General features: G+C 46.8%; 1 protein-coding gene and 1 long non-coding RNA gene across 4 annotated transcripts; one reads left to right on the top strand and one right to left on the bottom strand.

Annotated features, from left to right (window-relative positions):
• Nucleotides 1–470: 470 nt before the first annotated feature.
• On the bottom strand, nucleotides 471–5,227 carry LOC118282838. Its single transcript, XR_004784352.2, has 3 exons — nucleotides 5,084–5,227; nucleotides 1,666–1,836; nucleotides 471–606 (listed from the first exon to the last, which is right to left on the bottom strand). It is a non-coding gene; the product is annotated as an uncharacterized LOC118282838 (long non-coding RNA).
• rgcc (regulator of cell cycle) lies at nucleotides 2,696–7,656 on the top strand. Of its 3 annotated transcripts, none has more exons than XM_047337425.1 (5): nucleotides 2,727–2,921; nucleotides 3,071–3,272; nucleotides 5,140–5,250; nucleotides 5,703–5,765; nucleotides 6,675–7,656. In XM_047337425.1, the coding sequence occupies exons 2-5, from the start codon at nucleotides 3,080–3,082 to the stop codon at nucleotides 6,680–6,682; spliced, it is 375 nt and encodes a 124-aa protein (XP_047193381.1). In that variant the 5' UTR covers nucleotides 2,727–2,921; nucleotides 3,071–3,079; the 3' UTR covers nucleotides 6,683–7,656. The 3 variants fall into 3 exon arrangements, with proteins under 3 accessions (XP_047193382.1, XP_047193381.1, XP_035460222.2); XM_035604329.2 differs by having other exon boundaries at nucleotides 2,728–2,921; nucleotides 3,114–3,272; XM_047337426.1 differs by lacking the exons at nucleotides 5,140–5,250; nucleotides 5,703–5,765; nucleotides 6,675–7,656 and adding an exon at nucleotides 4,163–4,737 and having other exon boundaries at nucleotides 2,696–2,921.
• Nucleotides 7,657–17,254: the final 9,598 nt, after the last annotated feature.

The following is a 17,254-nucleotide window of genomic DNA, read 5'->3' as shown; positions in this document are numbered from 1 at the left end:
TGTCATCTTGTAACTGAGTAGGATGCACACACAAAAAAAAGAGTAATACAGTCTTTAACAATTTTTTTATGTATTTTAAAGGCACATATCAAGACGGACATTAGCCTGAGGATATAAATGATCTCCTACCCGCTTGAAATACTTGTCCTCATACAAATAATCATTAATATTTGCACTGTGCATCCGCTCGTTTTTAGAAAAAGTATAAAAACACAATAGTTTTGTGTTTTTTTGCAACACGAGTCGGATTATTTCTCTCTTTTAAGCCAATATCTTGTAACTTTGTCCCGTCAGAAATGAATAGCAATGAATGTAAATATGTAAAGTAGTTTTTCTTTCCTCTCAGTGTCCAGCGCTGTGATTTATTAGCATCTCTGGTATGAGCCGGTGAAACACTGATCTCCTCTCGTGGCGTCTCGCTGGTGGCGGTGTCACTTTTAGCACCTCGGCCGCTGAGACCAGACCCCCGTCGCGAAGTCGCACGGTCAACGGACACGTGCAGCTGCACACACGCGGAGCGTTCATCCATCTGCTGGTCGTGTTCCACTGGGCCCCGGAGGTGTGGAGGTCTCAGCAGGGTCTCTCCTCCTGGACGCTGCCGATCTGCTGAAGGCAAATGAACGCACGGGACGTTTTCACTGGACAGTTGTTTGTGTCTGTGGAGTTTGACCGTGGGAATAAAGTCGCGAGGGTCTTGGAGCTTCAGACGACCGCGTTTCAACACAAAACCAATTTTTCTTTTTGCTGCACATAGAGAGTTCACCATTATCAGGGTTGGGTCAGATCACTCAATGTAATGAGTAACTGAATACTGAACCTTACTGAACCTAATATAATCTGATTACTTCAAAATCAAACATTAAGAAAAATTGCACCTTGTACTAAAAAAGATAGATGCAACCACGAAATTTAGAGGTCCGCAAATTTACTTTTTAAAAATCTCTTTTAAACATGGAGAATATTTTCAACACAAATAAAAATGCATTTATCATTTTCAGCATTTACAAAACAAACAAAACGAGCATTTCTTCTAACTCTTGTTGTGAAACAGGAGCGCTCAATCAAAAATCCTTCTTCCATTTAAATGTAAACAAAAGGAATTAATACTCCATTGTCATTATGTATGAATCATAAAAGAAAATTAATAAAACATGAACAAAACTGGAAACCCGAGAGGAGTAATGTATAAAGTTATATATTGTTGACTTATGTATACAGTAGTATATTGATATACTGTTGAACATACAGTCGAACATTCAGTATTTAAAAATCAAATAAGACTCGCAAACGTTTAACATCTACTTTTCATGAGTCAACAGCAGTGGTTATTATATTTACTATTTCTTAAATCGTGATTTTATAATTGCCATATTTTAAGTCATAATCAAAATGTAATCAAGTACATCCTTGACAATGTGACTATAATCTTATTACACAATATTTGAAATTGTAATCGGTTCTGATTCATATTTTTGGGGAATCAGCTCTGCCCGGACCTTTCAACTGAATCACACAGTCTTCATCAATTCTCAGTTTTCTTGGAACCGACTTCCGAGTCTTTCCATCGACTCCGCTCCCTGATGGAAACTTGTGATACTTGAGGCAAGATTATATTTCAAATCAACTCATGTTTCCAATTTTTGGAAAAAGAAAAAACACACATACCTCCACTCAGATCCTGAGCTTCCAGACGTCAGGTGCAGCTGCGGCGTGTCGCCACCAGGTGTCGCTCCAGCTTCAACTGACGAGCCAGTTTCTCTTGTGTCTGATAAATATGAAGTTTGATTGACGTGATGAGATCGTCTGAGATGATGTGGCACAAAACCAGGTGCAGCTCTGAGCATGAAAACACATGATGACATCAGGTCACTTCAAATATGTGTTTTCAGCATCTTTAAATTTAAAAATCAAATAGTCTGCTTTTTATAACCTGATGGCTGTAGCCTCGTGACTCTGACGCAGTTTTCATAATGTACCATTCAATAATTCATCACTTTGATTTGTAAAATACGTTGTAGCAGACAAATGATAAACTTCATGTTAAAGTCACATGTGAATTATTTATGTAATGTGAAAAAGTTGTATAAATAAAGTATATATTTATATATATGTGTGTGTGTGTGTGTAAAGTTCTCATGTAGGCAGAATTATGACATTATTATATAACATAACACTGTTTCACTGTCAGTGACGCATTCACACGTAAACAGAAGTTTTTGTATTAACAGTAACACATTTAGTTTTATAAGTTGTTCCCATGCAGATTTATGAATATGAATCTGTTAAAGTTACATAACAAACCACATAAACACAGTTTAGTGCCGCACGAGTCGAGATGAAGTGAACTGTAGTGAACCTTCCATATTTAACGGATGATATCAGTGTGTGTGTGTGTGTGTGTGTGTGTGTGAGTGTGTGTGTGTGGGTGTGTCAGGCTCCTGGATGTCCCGACTGGGCTGTTAATCACAGCTTGGCCTCCTCCCGTCAGAATCTTCCCGGTGATAAAGAAAATAAATAAATATGAAAAGCTCATTGGTCACGATATTAATATCTGTAGCACACGTGTGACGTCACGCAGCGGTGTTTACAAACACGCTCTTTATGAGAGAGGGAGGGAGGGGGAGTGTCACTGGTAATTGGTCACTTTACACACACACACACACACACACACACACACCTCCCATCCGTGACTCCGCCCACTCGGAGCAGAGCTCGGTGAAAAGCGGCGGTGCTCGGGCTGAAGGGTTCGTTCAAGACCTGCAGGAGTTCAGACACACCGGGACTCTACACTGAGGAACACACACACACTGAATATATATACATATATATATATTCATATATACAGAGATAACACACACAGCTTCCAGGACTTTAGCTGATAACCTCTGGAATCATGAAGTCTCCAAAGCTCAAATCTCAAGGTGAGTTGTTTTCTGCGTCTTTTTTTTTTTAATACAAAAAAATAATAATTGTACTTTTGCTTCTAGTGTCACTTTATGTTTTGAACTCAGTCAACAACTTCACTGTCGTATTTCTAAACACAAATGAACACACAATGACACAATATCAGGATGACATCATGAGAACTGAGAAGTGTGACTGCGTGTTCATAGCGGAGGAGCTGAGCGACGCGCTGTGCGAGTTCGCCGCGGTGATCGAAGACTTCACGTCGCCGGTGGAGAAGCGTCACTTCCGGTACGACGAGCACCTGCAGACGGTGAAGAGGCGGAGCAGCGCGAGCGTCAGCGACAGCGGCATCAGCGACTCCGAGAGTGAGTGTCGATCAGCTGATGACGTCATGGTCATCGGTCCGACGATAGATATATATACATACATACATTTATATACATTTATATATATATGCGTATATATGCGTATAAATGTATATATATGTGTATATATGTGTGTGTATATATATATATGTGTATAAATATGTGTGTGTGTGTGTGTGTATATATATATATAATCAGTTTATATATATATACACACACACATATATATGTGTGTATATATATATACACACATATATTTGTGTATATATGTGTGTATATATATATATATATACACATATATATGTGTGTGTGTATATATATGTGTATAAATATATGTGTGTGTATATATATATATATAAATATAAATAATCAGTTTATATATATATATATATATATATATATATATATATATATAATAATCCATTTATTTATATAGCAACTGCTTTCACAAAAACATACAAATCACAGACAGTTAAAATCACCGTTCCGACAATAGTACGGTTTTCAGGTCACGTGCCTGAATATTAAAAAGAGATGAAAAGAGACGACCTCACATAGTAGCAGACTGATCTTTGACGTGTGAGGAGCGAGCGGCAGGAAGTTTCTGTCTTTTCTCCCTCTGGAACATTCTTTGTGTGCAGAATCTCATCATCATATGCAAACTGTTGCACATGTACAGTACGTCGACACACTCCGATGTTGTGCTCAGATTATTAAGCTGCAGCATGTCTTGGCGCCGCTGCCGCCACATTGTGGCTGCGTCTCCCCAAAGTTTTTTTTATTTCTTTGTTTTACTGTCACGCATGACGACACCCCTCCACCATGCAGCGGCTTTTTACAAAACAGGTCTCCTTCTCCTTCTCCTTCTCCTTCTCCTTCTCCGGCTGCAGACGGACTGAGAAGCTTGAGCAAAGATTTTCTGCAGCTCCCCTCCCCAGGAAGGGATTTACAAGGAAATGATGGGAAGAGATTTAGAAAGAAAAGAGCAGAATCAGGAGAGGCGATCTGAGGAGAGACAGGACGTCCATGACTCCAGGAAGCGAAATGATAAAGATCTGAATTGAAGCGGGTCAAAAACAGGGGGCAGGTGTTTGAACCTGCGCCGCCCGTCGATTGGCTCCAGGGATCAGATTCCTGAGATGAAGAGAAGAACCTGTCGCCGGGCTGAGCAGATTAATGAGCCAAGTCACTGAGCCAGAGACTGAGAGGAGCTCCGTGTGTGTGTGTGTGTGTGTGTGTGTGTGTGTGTGTGTGTGTGTGTGTGTGTGTGTGTGTGTGTGTGTGTGTGTGTGTGGCGTCTCCCGTCTCCCGCTGTGTGTTCAGTGCTGAGTGGTAGAGGTCAGAGAGGGAGTGGGGAGTCGAGTGAGACAGACGTTAAAAAGATTCCACACACACACACACACACACACACACACACACACACACACACACACACACACACACACACACACACACACACACACACACACAGCGTCAGGAAGCTGAGGAAGAATAAACTCAGACAAACACAATGTCACACATGACGTCCTCGTGCGTGTGGAGATTTGGGGTCGGACAGAATATAGAGAAAGAATAACTTGTGCTTCCAACGCGTCAACGTTCTGTCAGTGATTTCCAGAGTCGCAGGTTCACTCGCTGACTCGCGGTCAGTTGCACATTCGCTCTGGAGTCTGGAGAGGAAACGTCTCTGTCACGTACACGTGACCGTTGCTGCTCAGTTTGTTTATACGAATTGTCTCGTCTGTGCAGATACAAGCATGTGTGTGTGTGTGTGTGTGTGTGTGTGTGTGTGTGTACAAGTGAGCTCTCACCTGATCTCAATGTGTGTGTGTGTTCATGTTGTCCTCTCTCTCTCTCCGTCCGACAGGTGCAGAGTCTCTGAACAGAAACAGCTTCAGCTTCAGTGATGAGCGGCTCAACTCCCCCACGGTGTTCTCCCCCCCGGCCGGCGCCTCCCCCCCTCCGATGTCACCAAAACGTGAGCTCACTGCACACGCACACACACACACACACGCACACACACACACACACCTTATACGTGAATGATTAGAGTCTGACCAATATCGATTTTTCATTAACGGGCTGATGCTAACGATCATTTACACTTTAACTTTGTTATAAATAACTATCAAATAAAAAGAAAACACAAATATAACCAGATATGTCAAATTTTGGTTAAGAAAATTACCTTTTTTCCTGTAAAAACAAACATATTTTTCTTCATTGTTTAATCCGTAAAATATTTTTGCAGTAAGACTCGTATCATATTTAATCAGATTCTAGTAAAACCACTATTTGAACTTTCTGCGTGGATCAAAGTGGGACTACATATTAAAAAGCATAAATCATGTGGAGGAGGAGGCACGATGATGAAGGACGTCGTCACTCTCGTCTCCTGGAGGTCTGAAATCTCTGCTTCTCCTTTCGCAGCCAAACTGGGCGACACCAAGGAGCTGGAGGATTTCATCGCCGACCTCGACAGGACGTTAGAGAGTAAGTGCTCATGTCAGAGCGCCGTGATGAACGACCGCTCGTGAAGTGACACGGGAGACGCTGCCCTCGGGTTTCTGAGAAACGAAGATGTGTCGGGGCGCGGACGGAGACGTCGCGAGGCCTCCGGGGCAGCGTATCGCTTTTCACTCCGTCACTCGGCTTTGGAAAAAAAGCGTATGAAAGTGTTTCATGTAGCCTGGCCTGGTCAGACGAATACTCTCGTACGTATTAGTCGGGGACCTCACGGTTCATTTCTCGATGTCCGACGGACACAGACTAATCCCGAGACGTCTGTGACGTCTGTGATGATGCTTCTGTCCGCGGCGCGGTATTAACCCCGCCCACTATCAGATAATCGGTGGTGATTGGGCCGTTGAGTTTTCTGTCGGAGGGACCATCCCTCCCCGACGGAGGAGATCCAGACCGTACAAATTGAAATGAGCTCCCAGAATGGGTCTGGGTCCCACAGCGATCTGAGAGCGTCACCAGGGCGTCATGTCGGGGTTCACAGTGCATCATGGGTAAAAAAAGGAGACGTACACGTCGTCTAATCTGTGTGTGTCGGGCCCCTTCTTGACTTTGGGGCTTGTGAGTGTTGGAACTTGCAGCAGAGTCGGAGGAATGTGCGCCGGTGCGAAGAAAAAAAAAAAAAAGGGGGTGAAAATTCCGACTGTAAATGTAAAAGGAGTGGGAGGTGAAACACACTTTCCTTATTTCTGTTGTGTGTTCTGGCCTCTGAATGTGAGTCTTTCACAGGACGGGAGCTGGACGCTCGGTCAGACTCCACCAGAGTTTCTTTTACGATGCCCGGGTCTTTAAAAGATGAACGTCCGCCGCTCTGAGAATAGAGCCGCGACCCTCCGGAGCCACAGAGTCCAGTTCTAATCAGGTCTGTGTGTCTGTTCTCAGGCATGTGACGTCCCGGACTGTTGCCACGAGAGAGACGGAGGGAGTGGATGTGCACCTGCCCCCCCCCCCCCCCCCCCCACCACACACACACACACACACACACTGACAACCACCCAACAGGATACAGCTGGATGTCACAGCGACTGCCAACAGATCTGCTCGCCGTCGGGTCCTGAAGTTAATCTGGCCGCGCTCCGCCGACTCCAGGCCGCCTGGCGACGGCGGGACATTCAGCAACGACGGGATCCTGAGGACAAGAATACTCACGAGCTGACGGACAACTTGGAATATTCGCTGCAAAGTCACTGGAACGTTTATCTGCCCACACACACACACGCACACACGCACACACGCACACGCACACGCACACACACACACACACACACACACACACACACACATGCACACACACACACACGCACACACGCACACACAGAGCAGGTCCCACTTCCTCGTCCTGGAAGAGTTCTTTAACAAAAAGGAAAAAGGGCTTTTTATAATAGAAAAAAATATATTTGTAATTTTATAGAGCTTTCCTATATCTGTAAATGTCTTTTTATTTTGTTGAAATATATTTTTGTAACTCTACGTGTAAATAATAATGGTTCCAAATGTCTATTTTGCCTCGGCGTCGACAGAACGGTGACGCCGGTTTGACGTGAATATAAAGTCAGTTACATGTTTGAAAATGTGAACTGGAAACTAAACAATCCACTCGGGGAGGCAAGAGGAGAAAAAAACTGGAAAGCAAAATGTGTATTTAATACAGCTAATGCCTGCCAGAGACAATATTAAAGTATGAAATATTGTTCTTTTAGTAACACACGCCTCCTCTCTTTATATATTCTTTACTTTCTCTCCTATCTGGGCTTCACTCGGGGTGTTTCAGTAGAGAAAATCATTTCTTTTAAGCTTCTTATGCTCTATTTTTGTGTACAGCACGTTTTTGTACATTCTGCTTCATAAACAACCTTTAATATGTCATGTGGCTTTTTAATGTAATTGAATTTGAAACCTTCGTCTGTGAGCTGTGCAGCCAAACGGAATCAGGTCACGTCAGAGGTCGTCAATCTGAGCCGTAACACGCCGGAGGTCTTTGAGTGACAGGTGGCTCCTCAGCACCTCGGCACTTTATTAACCCACGACACCCGAACGCCTCGTCCTGGTCCCCGGCCCTCCAGCCTCCAGCCTCCATCGCCCCAGGACCGAGGCCCGACAAAAGAACGAGAGCCGCATAAAACTGCCTGATTTATTCCGGACGCTCACGTCGTCGTAAACTCACACGACGACAACAACAACAACAACAACTCGCAAATAGATATCATACCACGACGAGTCTCGACAAACCTCCTGTGCTCATTAATCAAGCGCTCCCTCACTTATGTAACTGCCTGTGGCAACACGGTTCTATTTCCAGAGGTGGAGGGGGGGACAGTTAGGGTGTGACCCCCCCCCCCAGCAACAGGTGGAGGCGCGAGGCCCCCCTCAGTCTGCCGACCACCAGGGGTCAAAGGTCGCTCGCCGTGGGGGCAGAGACACCACTGACAGCAGGTGCCAGAGGGTCCTGCTCGGTTTTTCGTGGACTTAAAGGGAGAGTGCGACCATTTACTGTTGTGGTGCGTTCAGGGGTGTAGCACCAAATTCTGGGCCCTATACGTGGGCAGTCTCTGTGGGGCCCCCGCAACTATGATGCTTATCAATTTATGATACTGTGTGTGTTCTAATAGTAACTAGCTAACTCCTACTGTATTCCTACTGTATAACTAGTAAAAGTTATAGTTAGCTAGCTAGCAATAGCCGCTGTGTCAATCTCAGCTAGGTAGCATCTAGCTAGCTGTTGTAGTAGGAGTTTGCTAATAGTTGTTTTATTTTTCTTCTCTTTCTTTTCTCTACTTTTCTCTTCTGTGACCCAGACGTTAATTACACTCATTTTTTAAACTTTAAATTCCAATTGCGCGAGTAAGAAAAAAGTTTGGTCACTGGAAATGTTTTGGTGATTTGGGTCGACCATTCGCGCGAAGATTTGCCCACTTTCACTTTCTCCGACAAAACTCATCTGAACAAACAGACAAAGACACACGCACGTGTAAACATGAGCTGTTGAATGAAATGAAGTCAGACAGGAGGGCCGACGGCAAAGCTACACTAAGCGATGGTGCTAACTGGGGCTAACTGGCTAGCGTCCAACTTCCTGGTTCACTTCCTGGTTCACTTCCTGGTTCACTTCCTTCTTCAGTAGTGATCCTCCGGTCATGATACAACGACAGGCCGTCTGACCACGGTGACGGAGGGAGGATCTCAACGCTCATTGGGTATCGCGTCAACGCGCCACACAATATTTCGCCCGAGTTGAGATATTTAAACTCCTTTGAAACGGGTCAAGTAGCCAAAAAGGCCCGAATCACATTTTCTAATAAATCCTTTCTCGCGGCCTGGCTGACAAGGGCCATGTTTCAAATTCCAGGCTACACGTTTTGAAACAGAGGCTCTTCTGTTGAGCAGTCTGAGTTTCCACACTCCGACGTCCTCGGGGTCCATTTTTCCGCCAGAGCCACAGAAACACATTGCACAACTGTTTTCAGGCTCAGCGTCGACTCTCGTGGGCAAACTGACTTTCTTCAAACTGTGTTGATCTGGGGTTGTTTTGCACGTCAAAGGAAAGACATTACCCCCCCCGCCCCCTCTTTCCTCCTAACAGTCACTGGTCATCAGCCTTTGATTCTATGAGTCTGGTGTTTTGACCAGTTCAGACGAGATGACAGCTGCTGCCGCCGCTCGCGGTCGTCGGGTCCGACCCCGGCGCTATCACAGCCATTTGCCGCGTCCACTAATCTGACGGCAGGAAGCTGGCATGGCCCCCCGACCCCGTGTTGTTGCTGTACTACAGTTGGCAGGAGGCGAAGCCGCTGGGCACCGTCCACCCCTCTGGCGCTGCACTGCACCATGGGTAACGGTTGTTTGTAGGGGGCTCCTGCCCCGTGTTGACACAACACATGATCCTCCCTGGGGACACGGGATCAACCCCCCCCCCCCCCCCCCCCCCCCCCCCCCCCCGGCAGCAGTGGGCATCTTTTTGGCAGCGGGGGTCAGAAGTGTTGGCCTTGGCAGAGACCGTGGGGCTGGAAGTGTGGGAAAGTTGGGAGTCAGAACAAAGTGAGGCGAGAGATGGACTTGGAGGGAACACGGTCGGAATACGACTTGAACATGTTTGGTTTTTTTAAGAGGCAGAAAGACGGAAGGAGAAGATTGAAAAACAAATCTCGCACCCACGTGTCAGGTTGTTACGTCGGGATGGATTCCGTCGGGAGGCCCCTCGCGGCGACGGCGGCTGTAGCTGTAGAGTCTATGAATAGGTTGGGCAGAGACACACACATGTGTGTCCACATCACAAAGACGACAGAATTACACACTGAGCTTCCCACCACGTCTTCATCACTGGTGGGCGATGTCCCGGCAGAGCCACGTGTGTTTCTGCATCGTAATGGTGCAGGATATTCAGCACATATACTGCAGCTGTGTGTGTGTGTGTGTGTGTGTGTGTGTGTGTGTGTTACAAGCTGTATGATTTCTCACACATCACATGATCGGTTCCTCTGGTTTTCTGATTTCCTCCCACAGAGAGAGAGAAGTGGGAAAAGTCAAGTGAGCTGTGGATTTAATTTGTCCATGTGTGTGAATTAGATTTTAGGACTATTCGTTCTCCGTCCACATGATGATTCAAACATGACGTTTCGTGTTTAAATGATACGTTTTCACATTATAAGGAGAAGGTTTCACGGAATATTGTGAACATTTTTACAAAATAATCAAAATAATTTCACTAAATAATCGTAAAGTTTTCACGAAATAATCTAAAAGTTTTAACGAAATATTCATCCAATTTTTAAGAAATAATCTATAAAGTTTTAATGAAATATTCATACAATTTCCAGAAAATAACGTTAAATTACTACAGACACGTCCATGACCACTGACACGTCCATTACCACTGACACGTCCATTACTACAGACACGTCCATGACCACTGACACGTCCATGACCACTGACACGTCCATTACTACAGACACGTCCATGACCACTGACACGTCCATTACTACTGACACGTGCATTACTACAGACACGTCCATTACTACTGACACGTCCATTACTACTGACACGTCCATTACTACAGACACGTCCATGACCACTGACATGTCCATGACCACTGACACGTCCATTACCACTGACACGTCCATTACCACTGACACGTCCATTACTACAGACACGTCCATTACTACTGACACGTCCATGACCACTGACATGTCCATTACCACTGATGACCACTGACACGTCCATTACCACTGACACGTCCATTACCACTGACACGTCCATTACTACAGACACGTCCATTACTACTGACACGTCCATGACCACTGACATGTCCATTACCACTGATGACCACTGACACGTCCATTACCACTGACACGTCCATTACCACTGATGACCACTGACACGTTCCAAGACCACAGACACGTCCAAGACCACTGACACGTCCAAGACGACCTCCATCATCTCCATCGCGATGACTCATCTCTGACCCGACTGACGGCGTCTGTGACTCCTGAACTGAAGCAGCTGCTTTCATCTTCCCTCGTGATCAAATCTCTGTCGTAACATGTAAATAAAGAGAGTATTTTAACACAGGAGGACGAAATATTAGATCGTCCTCGTGCTCGTGGACGATGATGCTGATAAAAACTCCTCCCTGTGTCCGTGTTGATTTCTGAAATGACTGTGAATAGTGAGAGAGTGAGGAAATGTAACCTCATGTCCACTTTGGGAATTAGGTCACGCTGTTCTAAGCAGGCAGATGCCTCACACACACACACACACACACACACACACACACACACACACACACACACACACACAGTCCACTGTGAGGCCTGAACAATGTGTGTGTTGGAGTCGACAGAGCAGTGGATTTACAGCTGGGGACGTTCAGCTGAATGGAAACTCAGCGGCGGCAGGTGCTCCGTGGTTTTAGAAAGACTCGCTCCTTCAGGGGAAAACGTCACACGTTACTACTCGGCGGCGTGGTGTCACGTTATTTTCGTGAGTTTCAAGTTATGACGTTAAACTTTCAAGTTATTAAGTAAAACTTTCAACTTATGATGTAAAACATTCTCGTTATTTCCTGGACCTTCGTGGGGACGTAGGGAGGAGCTCAATGCTAAGTGGCTATCGCGACATGGCGTCATTCAAATATTACACTTGAGTCCAAATATTACACATCGAGCTGGTGAAGCAAATGACGTCTTCGCAAGTTTCCCATCTTCGCATTAATGGATGTCGCATTCGGTGTGAATGCAGGATTAAAGAAATCAATATATGTGCGGATGATGTAGTTTTTCTATCTCTCTCTGAAGAGCGTGATGAAGAGGGTGATGAAGAGCGTGATGAAGAGCGTGATGAAGAGCGTGATGAAGAGGGTGATGAAGAGCGTGATGAAGAGCTGGAGCGTGATGAAGAGCGTGATGAAGAGCGCGATGAAGAGCGTGATGAAGAGGGTGATGAAGAGCGTGATGAAGAGCGTGATGAAGAGCGTGATGAAGAGCGTGATGAAGAGCTGGAGCATGATGAAGAGCGCGATGAAGAGCGCGATGAAGAGCGTGATGAAGAGCGTGATGAAAAGCGTGATGAAGGGCTGATGAAGAGCGTGATGAAGAGCGTGATGAAGAGCGTGACGAAGAGGGAGATGAAGAGCGTGATGAAGCCTCGGACAAGGTGACAGTCACAGCTGCGTCTCTCGACTTCTCCTCTCTCTGTCTGCACTTGTTATAAGGTAGAAGTGTTATACCGGATTGTTATAATACGACATAGTTCTAATAAAGTTCTCTTTAGAGTAGTGGAGAGGGAAACGTAAAGATCATGGATCTATTTACACTGGACACGGAGAAACACACATTTAAGTTTGGTTTGATCGAAACCAGATATGATACAACTGATTATGAGTCACGGCGGACGTCTGATGGACGAGAGGCCGGTCGACAGACTCTGAGTCACGAGTCTGAGCGTGGCCCCGAGTTTCCTGCACGATGAGTCACCGGAGAAGTTGCTGCACACGTGGAAAACGCCGAAAGGAGAAGAAGCATGAAAAAAAGGAAACGGGAGCGAACGACACATAAAGTGCCACAGAAAGTTGTTTTCTTGTGTGTTCGGTGTGTGTGTGTGTGTGTGTGTGTGAGTGTGTGTTCAATGTGTGTGTGTGTGTGTGTGTGTGTGTGTGAGTGTGTGTTCAATGTGTGTGTGTGTGTGGTTGTGTGTGTGAGTGTGTGTTCAATGTGTGTGTGTGTGTGAGTGTGTGTTCAATGTGTGTGTGTGTGTGTGTGTGTGTGAGTGTGTGTTCAATGTGTGTGTGTGTGAGTGTGTGTGAGTGTGTGTTCAATGTGTGTGTGTGTGTGTGTGTGTGTGTGAGTGTGTGTTCAATGTGTGTGTATGTGTGTGTGTGTGAGTGTGTGTTCGGTGTGTACGTGTGTGTGTGCATGTGTGTGTGTGTGTGTGTGTGCATGTGTGTGTGTGTGTGTGTGTGCGCGTGCATGTGTGTGTGTGTGTGTGAGTGTGTGTTCGGTGTGTGTGTGTGTGTGCATGTGTGTGTGTGTGTGTGTGTGTGTGCATGTGTGTGTGTGTGTGGCGTTACAGAACATTACTTAAACAGGTAGATATTGACAGATGTTCTCCTTCCAGATTTATGTTTCTTACTTTCCCAGTGTCGTCATTTTCTCAGACATTTTAAAAAAGTGCATGAACCTGTTCAAAGCAGTAAATCTGTCAGATCAGGTTTGTGTGTGTGTGTGTGACCCATGTGCTTCCCATCGTTCATAAATCATTCCTCTCGTGTACCAAAGATCAGTATCCTCCTGGACTTGTCCCTTAATCTTGTCGATTACCTTTTGCAAAATGCACCTTTCATCGGTTGGATCCTGTTGAGTGGACAGATGATAAATTACTGCACCAATTAAAATACAGTATTTCAGCGCCCCCGTCCCGTTCAAAGCCGAGACGCCCCATCGATCATCCCGTCCTCCAGAGAAAGTTTCTGGCGGTGGAACAAGACGCCGCTCGTCCTCTCTGAACTCTGCTCCACACAGAGTCTCAATTACACTGCAGAACAATGAAATGATGAAGAAATAATCTGTGAATTTGAGGAGAGACTTACTTAATACGAGTGAAACGATCAGTTGTCACTTGACGAGAAATCTTGAAATGAGACAGATTCATGATCAATTCACGAAAGAATTCAAAGAGAGAATCAAGTGAATAACTTTTAAAACAAGGAAATTCATCTCATATTTTCAAATCTAACATTTGAATTCTTGGCCAATCACAGAACAAGTTGCTCACCACTTCTCGAGGCGACTCTGAAACTCGCAAACTGCTCCATGTGTTTGCAAGACTATCTGAATTAATGCAAATGAATCATAACTTTAAATGAAGATGTGCCTTATCGTAATCTTGCATCATTTTCCTCCCAACAAAACGCAATGCAGTAGGTTCCAGCCTCCTTTTGCTTTTTCGTCAAATTTGAATATCTGCCGCTGTCGGAGGAAACGGAAAACTCCAGAGAAGAAGGAGCCGATAGTGAACCTCCACGCTGGATGTCAACTGCCATTAGAGAAGAAGAAGAAGAAGAAGAAGACGACGAAGACGAAGAGGAAGAAGAGGGAACCGCAGACGTGACGAAGTTTCCAGTTGTTTCGTGGTGAAAAGCTCCTCTGACTATTTGTATTTTCATTAGTTCCTTTAAAGAACTAAGTGGCTTCTGCCTTCTGAAGTCTGTGACCAGTGGATGATGTTGTTCATCATCTCAAAAATCTCCACCAGGAACTTCCTGCCGGCTCAACAGAGGCACATCCGCAGTCGGAGGCACTTCCTGTTCCTCGAGCTAATGAGGCCCATCGAGCCTCCGACGCACAGAAATCAGCTAATCTCTCTGTGGCTGCGACACCAGAAGATATCACACGTTGCGTCAGTGTTCGTCATTTTCCAGTTCGACGTCAGAGACTATTATTAGAAGAGGAGGAACTCATCAGAGGCAGTAAAGTGCTGGGTGAGGACATGTGAGGAGGGAAACATCTTCCTTGTTATTCCAAAACAGGTCGACTCCCAGCCTGCGGTGAACCTCCTGGCCTCGTGGAGTAGAGGTCAAGACACACACACACACACACACACACACACACACACACACTGTGTTGTCAGGGTGTGTGGCTGTGAACTGTACGTTGATGATTAAGACCTGATTTGAAATCTCTCCGCCCGCCTGTCAACATTTCCCTGCGTCGTTCATCATCGTGACGGTCGTGACTCGGGGCTGTTGTCGGGGAGAAGCTCCGTCGTCAGGCCCCGAGGTCGTCGGCTGCAGCTCCGCCCGAATACAGGGAGGAGAGGGAGGAGGGAGGAGAGGAGGAGGGAGGAGGGAGGAGAGGAGGAGAGGGAGAGGAGGAGGGAGGAGGAGAGGGAGGAGGGAGGAGTGAGGAGGAGAGGGAGGAGGGAGGAGTGAGGAGGGGAGGGAGGAGATGGAGGAGGAGGAGAGGGGGGGAGGAGGAGAGGGAGAGGAGGAGGGAGGAGTGAGGAGGAGAGGGAGGAGGGAGGAGTGAGGAGGAGAGGGAGGGAGGAGGAGAGGGAGGAGGGAGGAGTGAGGAGGAGAGGGAGGAGGGAGAGGGAGGAGGGAGGAGAGGAGGGAGGAGGAGAGGGAGGAGGGAGGAGTGAGGAGGAGAGGGAGGAGGGAGAGGGAGGAGGGAGGAGAGGAGGGAGGAGGAGAGGGAGGAGGGAGGAGAGGAGGGAGGAGGAGAGGGAGGAGGGAGGAGGAGAGGGAGGAGGGAGGAGAGGAGGGAGGAGGAGAGGGAGGAGGGAGGAGTGAGGAGGAGAGGGAGGAGGGAGGAGAGGAGGGAGGAGGAGAGGGAGGAGGGACGAGGGAGGAGGGAGGAGGGAGGAGGAGGAGGAGGAGGGAGGAGAGGGAGGAGAGGGAGGAGGAGAGGGAGGAGAGGGAGGAGAGGGAGGAGGGAGGAGGAGAGGGAGGAGAGGTCGGTCTGAAGAGGGGCTGTGAGCGAGGAAGAGTGAGAGTGGAAAAAAGAAGGAGACAGAAATCTGCAGAACAAATCAGTGCAACATCTGCTGACCACACACACACACACACACACACACACACACACACACGGAACAACTTATAAACAGCAACCAAACGCTGTCCGTCGGTCACCGCCTGTAGCCATGACAACAGGCCAGATGTGTATGCGGGTGCAGAGTCAGCAACATGTTGTCATGTGACTGTGAGTCGGTCTGTTGGTCTCTCACACACACACACACGCACACACACTCACTCACTCACTCACTCACTCACTCACTCACTCACTCACTCACTCACACATACACACACACACACACACACACACACACACACACACACACACACACACACACACACACACACACACACACGCACTCACACACGCACACACACACGCACTCACACACGCACACACACACACACACACACGCACACACACACACGCACTCACTCACCCTCACCCACACACACACACACACACACACACACACACACACACACACACACACACACACACACACACACACACACACACACACACACACACACACACACACACACACTCACACACGCACTCACACACGCACACACACACACACACACGCACACACACACACACGCACGCACGCACTCACTCACCCTCACCCACACACACACACACACACACACACACACACACACACACACACACACACACACACACACACACACACACACACACACACACGCAAATCCAGGTAAGTGTTGAAATGTGGGATCAGCGACTAAAAACTTTTGTTGTCTCGGTGAAGAAATTACATCAACAAAGTATCATGTGTTTCTGAAATAAATAATAATAAAAAATCACACACACAAAACTTTGTTTACCGGTTGTCAGTGACAACAGCACTGATAAACAGTGACTGTCCTTCACTTCCTCTGCATGATGTCACACTCATCACAGGGTCTTATGAACGATGAGTGGGAAGTTTTAGTAACGGAGCATCATGTGTACAGTAATGGCGACTGGGTGTGTGTGTGTGTGTGTTTGTGTGTGTGCGTGTGTGTGTGTGTGTGTGTGTGTGTGTGTGTGTGTGTGTAGATCTGCAGATCATCACGCCTTCAGTGAACCTGGGTGACGTGATGAAAAGCAGTCGTGTAATCCGTTTCTTTACTGCCGCCTGTTTGTCATCACGCCTCCTCTTCCTCCTCCTCCTCTTCTTCCTCCTCCTCCTCCTCTTCCTCTCTCATCCTCCTCCTCCCTTTCTTCCTCCTCCTCCTCCTCCTCTTCCTCTCCTCCTCCTCCCTTTCTTCCTCCTCCTCCTCCTCCCTCATCCTCCTCCTCCTTTTCTTCCTCCTCCTCCTCCTCCTCCTCCTCCCTTTCTTCCTCCTCCTCCTCCTCCTCTGCCGCATGTTTGTCATCACGCCTCCTCTTCCTCCTCCTCCTGTTCTTCCTCCTCCTCCTCCTCTTCCTCTCTCATCCTCCTCCTCCATT

Source organism: Scophthalmus maximus, chromosome 14 (assembly GCF_022379125.1).
Source record: "Scophthalmus maximus strain ysfricsl-2021 chromosome 14, ASM2237912v1, whole genome shotgun sequence".
Classification (NCBI taxonomy): domain Eukaryota; kingdom Metazoa; phylum Chordata; class Actinopteri; order Pleuronectiformes; family Scophthalmidae; genus Scophthalmus; species Scophthalmus maximus.
Note: the sequence above shows the minus strand (reverse complement) of the source record. Positions and strands in the feature narration are given on the sequence as shown.